Raw genomic sequence first — 8,081 nt, 5'->3', positions numbered from 1 at the left:
TTTTACTTACGTTGACTTCAGATATAGTTTATGCGGCGTTGCATGCATCGCTCTGGTAGTCTCTTGAGAACACCCACGTCCAGGACTGCCATCACAGTCTCAAGTGTCTTCAAATATACCCGCGCCGGTCTAACCTCAAAACCAGGAAAAATTACTCATCGTCAAATACATAATTGACCTCAATTGCTCATACTACGCATGCAATTGCCAAACTGAGTAATTAATTTCACAGAGGTACTGTGACCGCGCCCATTAATAAAGGTGAACCACCAAGGCGGTGGCGATGAACCCACGACTTTACACCGCAGAAATTATATCGAAAGTAAATGAAAACGCTCTTCCAATGCGCACGTTAAAATCGGGTCACAATACTTCCATTGTGATTTAAAAATCCCGGTATAAATCCAGGTGGTCCGATTAACTTACAAAGGAAATACGAAAATATTGGCCGCGTGTGGCGCTATGCCTGAAAACTGAATGATCAAGTGAATCAGACGGCGCTGGACATTTACAGAAATAATATTTTAAAAAAATGCGAGTTCTGACGTGACAATTCACTCCTCCTTTCGAAGGAAATGTATGCAATACATTTACTAACAAGCACTTAATACATATGTTAATAAGTACTTGATGCAACTTAATCTACAATATCTTAAATTCTACACATTTTCATCTAGGCCTTTTCAGTTTAGGCCTACAATATATACATATTATTTCCACATACATTTTAAGGCTACACGTCAATAATAGGCGAACTTGAGGTCAAACATTTGACCATCTTAAGTATTTTCACTACAGCCTATTAATGAGCTTTTAGTAAGAAGCTGAAATGCACGGTCACTCACCTTCTTATTTTATCCTGCTATCGGTATTGCTCTACTCATGTAATCAGCACCTATGTTCTGACTTCCCTTGATAACTTCCACACGGTACCGATATGGCTGTAGAGTCAGAGCCCAGCGCATGATTCTGCCATTTGCTATCTTAGACCGTTTGATGCATGATAATGGCTGATGATCAGTTTGTACGGTGAATTCCTTACCATACAAATATGTACTGAGCTTTTGCACGGCCCATACTATTGCTAGGCACTCTTTCTCCATAGTAGAGTAGGCGCGCTCACACTTCTTTAATTTCTTACTGATATAGTAGACCGGAAATAGAATTCCCATGCACTCTTGCATCAGGACTGCTCCGATTCCATTGTCGGATGCATCTGTTCGAATGACGAACTCTTTCTTTAGGTCCGGTAGCTGTAAGATAGGTGATCTTGTGAGCTTGGTCTTCAAAGTCTGAAATGCTCTTGCCTGGCTATCTCCCCACTCTATTTTGTTCGGTTTTCCTTTCTTTGTTCCGTCGGTAAGCGGGCAAGCGATTGCTGCAAAATCCGGGATGAATTTCCGGTAATAACCAGCTAGTCCTAGAAATGATCGAAGTTGGGTCTTCGTCTCCGGCTGCTTTGCTTGGTTTATTGCTTCAATCTTGTCTGGTTTCGGTCGAACTTTTCCACCTCCTACAACGTGTCCAAGGAATTCTACTTCTCGACAAGCGACGAAACATTTGGATGGCTTTGCTGTCAAGTTCGCCTGTTTCAATCTCTTGAAAACCTGAGTCAGCCTTTCGAGATGCTCTTCCCATGTGACTGTATGTATGAGGATGTCATCGATGTAATTATCGACCTTCTTCAGTCCGCTCAGTAAGGTTCTCATCACCCTCGAGAATGTCGCGCCAGCGTTTACTAACCCGAAAGGCATTGAATTGAAAGTGTACAATCCATTGTGAGTTATGAACGTAGTGTATTTCTTTGACGCTTCATCCATGGGTATTTGCCAATACCCTTTGCACAAATCGATTTTGGTGAAATACTGATCTTCCGATAACTTGGAGAATATCTCCTCCTGATCCGGAACCGGTTCTGCATCGAAAACGGTTACTTGATTCAGCAATCTCATGTCCACACAACTTCTAAGTGTGCCATCTCCTTTGCGTATGGCCACTAAGGGAAATGCATACGGACTGTTGCTTTTGGAAATCACTCCCATTTCCAGCATGCTCTCGATATCACGTTGAACTTCTTCACGAAGGGCATGTGGTATCGGGTATGGACGCCTTCTAATTGGAGTTTCATCAGTGACGACTATGGTGTGTTTCCCCAAGTTTGTTCTGCCTGGTACATCTGTCAAAGTGTCCTTGAAATTACCCAAAATGCGTTTCACCTGCGTTTTCTGAAATTCATCTAAGCTTGGGTTGATGTGCACATCTTTCACACTTTCCTTTGCTTTCATTGATGGGATATGCATATCTTCAATGCCGAAGTATGGTTGATCTTGATCGGAACTATCTTCGTCATCTTCAATGACTGCAGCTGCTGCGAGTTCGAATCTTGACTCTTGAATGCACAAAGCTGAAAGTTGGAATGTGGTGTCTTGTGTGCGTAAAGCTGCCGTGTCTTCTCTACGGTGGTATTTCTTCAGCATGTTTGCATGGAATGTCTGAGTGCGATGGCCGAAGTCCACCCGATAATTCATAGAGTTTAACTTCTCTTTCACCTTGAATGGTCCCTTCCACTGCATCAATATCTTGTTGTTGTCGGTAGGTATTAATAAAAGTACTTCATCCCCGACCTCAAAACTTCTGTGTCTCGCTTTCTTGTTGTACTGTATTCTCTGTTTCATCTTTGCTCTTTTCAACTCCTCTCTTGCTACTTGGCATGTTCCTTCAAGTCTCTGTTGAAGATCCAATATGTATTGGTATGTTGTCTTCGTTTCTGGCTCTTGACCTTGTCCTGTCCACAATTCCTTCAGTATAGTCATGGGTCCTCGAACGGTTCGCCCATATAGAAGTTCGAACGGTGAAAACCCGGTACTCTCTTGTGGTGTTTCGCGATATGCGAACAGCAACGGTGCTATGTAACGATCCCAATCTTTTGGGCGTTCCTGACACATTCTCTTCAGCATCTGTTTAAGTGTACCGTTGTATCTTTCCACAAGTCCATTGGCCATGGCATGGTACGGAGTTGTTGTGAGGTTACGAATGGATAGTAGTCGATTCACTTCCTTCATCAAATTTGACACAAATTGAGTGCCCAAGTCAGTTAAGACTTCTTTGGGTATGCCGAGACGACTGTATATAGTAAGCAATGCTTCTGCTACTGTTTCCGTGTCAATCGACTTCAGCGGTGTCGCTTCCGGATAACGTGTAGCGTAATCCACTAACACTATGATGTATCTGTGTCCCCTGTCAGTGACTGGCTTTATCGGACCTACAAGATCCACGGCTATCCTTTCAAAGGGAGCTTCAATAAGAGGCGTCTCTCCCAATGGAACTTTGGTGGTTCTTCCTTTTGATATAGTCCTTTGGCATATGTCACATGATTGACAGTAACGGTGTACATCTGCGCCTAGACCTGGCCAGTAAAAATTGGTTAGGATCTTGTCGCATGTTTTCTTTACTCCTTGATGTCCACCAAGTATTGACTCGTGTGCTAATTTCATGACTTGAATTCTGTAGTCCTTTGGCACTAAAACTTGTTTGAACTTGTCTCCGAACTCCACGTTAGGTGCTTCAAATTCACGGTAGATAATGCCGTCTTCTTTGACTAGTCTTTGTATACTTCCTCCTCGTCCTTGACTTTGTTCACCAGACTCCATCCGTTCTCTAATTCGACGAAGTGTAGGGTCATTTTGTTGCTTCTGTCGCAAAATCTCTGGTGTGACTACTTTGTCATCTGGTAAAGTTACGATAAGCGGTTTGAAGGGCTTCGCATTGGCTCTTAGTTGCGCTCTCGTTTCTACTGCAGCTTTAGTGGTAACTTCAGTTGACTGTATGTCCTTAGTAGTAACCTGGTTTGGTGTAAGAAAGGGATTGATGTTCAGTTCACGCTCAATCTCAGCTTTCTCTCGCGCATCTGGTTGACACTGGATTTCCTTTGGATCTTTAACGCCAGGAATATTTCCTACAACGAGATCGCGGATTGGGTCCTTCATAACTGACGCAAATACTTTGCCAACGAAGAATGGGGTATCAATGTGTACCTCTGCGATGGGATACACCCGAACGGTTTTATCGATGAGGATACAAACCCTGTGTCTTCCGGTGTACTGTTCTGGTTTTAAATACCCTGCTTTTACGACAACACCATCACATCCACTGTCACGCATAGATAGTACGCGATGATTGTCGATCATTCCCATACGCAAGTATCTTTTACGGCTTTTGCTTTGCTGACAAGCTGCTGTCATCAATTTTAGATGATGTCCACAGTCCAGAGTTAGATAACCTTTTTGACATGCACAAACTATATGAGGGTCATCCTCTGTTGCTATATAACCCAGCACATGAGAGTCAATATTTTGATCTCCAATATGACCACTGGTCATAGCATTAGACATACTAGTATGCCTACTCTGAGAGTTGAAATTTAGGCCTAAATTGCTTTGGTTGCCGAAGGTCACTGCACCGCACTGGCTATTATAGTTGACTCTCTCTCCATCCTGACTACTTAAACTGCGGGGCATATCTGTAGTTACAGGTCTATTTCCAAAATTCGGTTGAGTTGCATTAGCTATGCTAGCATTGTCGACTAATGCTGCTAAAGTACTCTTACTGGTACAGTCGCGTGCACGATGTCCTTGCTTACCACATACGTAACAAGTTATACTAGACCTAAATGATTGACTCGATGTAGGCCTATTACTGAAATTACGATTACCTTGACCTTGGTACCTTGTATTCGTCCGTTGTGCTTGATGCTGAGTAGGCCTATTACCTTGGTTTCCATGCTGCGTATTGTACTTAGGCCTATTCCTGTTGTCCAGATTCTTCTTGGGAAAGGCCCACCAACCATGGTGTGCTTCAATATACCTATCGGCAATTTTAGCCAACTCCTTACTACTCTTTGGATCATGCTCATTGACATATAGGCCTAACTCCTTAGGGCAGCTATGAACAAATTGGTCCTGCACTAATAAATAAATTAGGCCTTCAAGTGTCTGTTCAATCTCGGAAAGATCAAACCACCTTTGTAAGTACTTTGATACTCTAGTGATATATTGAGTGGCAGTCTCACTGGGTTCAGGCTTTGAGTCCTTGAACTTATTACGAAAGCCTTCCTCTGTGAGGTCATAACGTTTCAACAATGTCTTTTTCAGTGACTTGTAGTCATTAACCTCCTCCGCATTTAGATTATAGTACGCCTCAAGACCTTTGCCTGTTAACAAAGTCCCTAAATTAAGGGCCCAAACTTGTGGGTTCCAACCTTGTGAAGTTGCATGCCTTTCAAACCTTACTATAAACGCGTCCATGTTGTCTTTAGCCTCATCAAACTTTTGCAATTTTGGCGCTTTATAATTTCCAAATTTGCCGCTACCTTTACTTTGCGCACCATTAGGATTAGCCGTTTGCAATTCTAAACGCTTGAGTTTGGTATTTTCCAAATGAATTTCCATAGTAACTCTGCGTTCTTCGCGTTGCACAGCCTTTTCGTCAACATCTCCCATCGTCTCCGTTTCCTCCTTTTTACATTGTAATTCAAACTGCATGCGCTTTTCTTCAATTGAAGCTTCCTGCTCTTTGCGTTGACGCTCAATTTCTGCTGTTTCTCGTTCGCGTTGACGCTCAATATCTGCTGTTTCTCGTTCGCGTTGACGCTCAATATCTGCCCTTTGTTGGTCATGATCTATACGCTGCTGCTCTTGTTCCATGCGCTGCTTTTGCTGCACTAAAAGTAGCTCTTGCTGCTGGTTTTCAAAAGCGCGCTCTTCAGCTCTAACTTGTCGCTCCCGATCATGCTGCTCCTTTAAATTAAGCCTTTCACTTTTGACCCATTCTCTTAACTCAGCGCCTTCAAAACCCAATTCTTTTCCCAATTCTACAAGCTTCTCGATTTCCATTTCTACTGTCATGCACTTGGCCATGAATAAGGCCTATCTAAAATTAGGCCTGTGACTTACACTACAACAATATCATAATACAATCATAACATCAATATAATAAGCATGAACACTAAATAAACACATACTATATTGTCACGAGAGAACTCCTACGATTTAATTGAACTTGAATACGCTAGCCGCCCTCATATATCCCAAAAGAATAATTTTCATACGCGGTCTTAACGCTGCTGATAACCTCTGCCAATGAAAACACATAAAAGCAAACAGATTAGGCTAACATGCGCTTATAATGAGGCAATTGTATTTGACGGTGAAGTAAAATGACAATGAGGCAATTTAAAATCGAATTACTACCGTTTGTAGCAATTCGGACTTACCAGACCGTGGCGAAACACCGCAAAGACAAGCCTTGAAATCTGTATTGGCAGAACGGGATACTGGATGGTGTCAAGAGGCTACCTAGAGAGAAAATGTAATAAATAAATTATGAGTACAATTATTTTTCACCCAATATAACAATGTCTGAACCAACCCATCGTACGGATCACTCGTGTCTACAAACCTAGAATAACCTTGCACCCCTGCTTTTGTAAATTCCCTGAAGAGCCCCCACAAATTGTGACCAAAACCCGAATTGAAGATCACAATGACCGGATTACTGAAACAAAAGCAAGTTATTGGGATGCGGTAGACACTAGATCTATACAATGAGTACTCCAGACAAAGTATATACGTAATCTATCATAAATAAATGTATCAGATTTATTTTATTTTTTAACCTGATTCCAACTCCAATACAAATAATTCGAGTACAAAAATATTATAATCTATTTCTATAACACCAGTGGTTATAATAAGTATATGACACAATAGTATTCTATTTGGATTTGAATTTGAAAATCATCCACTCAGATTTGAATTTTATAATAATAATAATGATCAACAATAAATGTCAATAAAGTCCAAGTGTATGATTAATCAAAAAGTGGTTTCCAAAACGTAACGGTCAATCAATGTTCGCTTCAACCAAGCGCCATGTTGAAAGTGAAATTCCAAAATTTAATATAAATTGATTTGACCGATTTATAATCCAAGTTTCTTGCAATTTAGATGTGTTTTGAAATACCAAAATTAATATGTATAAACCTGTTTAACAATACACAACCTCACAAAAGTATACACAAACCCACGGCCGTTCAATTGAAGCTGATCCGAAGAATTGGAACCGATTCGCGATGAGTTCATGCGTAAATGACGATGTAAAAATGCCAAACGCTGATCGCGAAAGTTCATAAACCGGTAAAAATGATGTTCTATCTCCAATTGAAGATCGGGTCGTTGTTGTTGACTGAAATTGTGTGCGAGGTGAAGTTCAAGTGGTGAAAGTGATTCCGGTCGTTGGTAACCAGTAGCAAACGAAAATATGGTGAAAACCCCTTAACCCATCCAGTTCCGCAAAAGAAAATATGGACTGGAATATAAACAAACAAATAACCCAAAATTTGAAAATACGTGCGCAATTTGAATAGATTTTAATACAAAATACCAAAACAATAAATACGCACTTTCATTTTTAAATTGATGCACACGACCACTTTTAAACCCCTATTTAATTAACAAGGGCGTGGCACTGACGTCATCTAATTTGCATACAGGTGCATCTCTTTTGTTTCCTTACTTGCACAACAATACATTTTCTTTCCAAAACAGTTGCTTTCGCAATCCACCGAAATTATATAAATATTTCTCAATGTCGTAAATTCTTATTTCACGATTGTAAATTAGGGCCTACATATATACAAATAATACAAACAATAATATAAACACAGCAACGATATTATAGACTCCCAACATTTTACGGGAAGAACTATTCTCACCAAACCGTTTTTCTAATTCATTCAATTACAATTTCTTTAGCTGAATTTTTCTTCCAACCCACATTTTGGACATTCCCAGCCATTCATTTCTTTAAACGTGGGAAATTCTTTCAAGTTCAAGAATTGGTAAATTGATGAATCAAATAATTACCTTTCCAAAAATTGGTTAAAATTTTCCAACACAAACGTTTGAGATCAAACATGCTAAAAGAAACTTTCCAAATTAAATATTTCGCCATAATTAGGCCCAAATTAATTACATATACAAAACAATATATTTTACTTACGTTGACTTCAGATATAGTTTATG

The 8,081-nt window shown here is 40.4% G+C and overlaps 1 protein-coding gene across 1 annotated transcript; it reads right to left on the bottom strand.

Moving 5' to 3' along the window:
- Positions 1-854: 854 nt before the first annotated feature.
- LOC140162048 (uncharacterized) lies at positions 855-5,915 on the bottom strand. Its single transcript, XM_072185339.1, has one exon. It carries the CDS (start codon positions 5,913-5,915, stop codon positions 855-857), a length of 5,061 nt encoding a protein of 1,686 aa, XP_072041440.1.
- Positions 5,916-8,081: the final 2,166 nt, after the last annotated feature.

Source organism: Amphiura filiformis, chromosome 10, assembly GCF_039555335.1.
Source record: "Amphiura filiformis chromosome 10, Afil_fr2py, whole genome shotgun sequence".
Taxonomy (NCBI): Eukaryota; Metazoa; Echinodermata; class Ophiuroidea; order Amphilepidida; family Amphiuridae; genus Amphiura; species Amphiura filiformis.
Note: the sequence above shows the minus strand (reverse complement) of the source record. Positions and strands in the feature narration are given on the sequence as shown.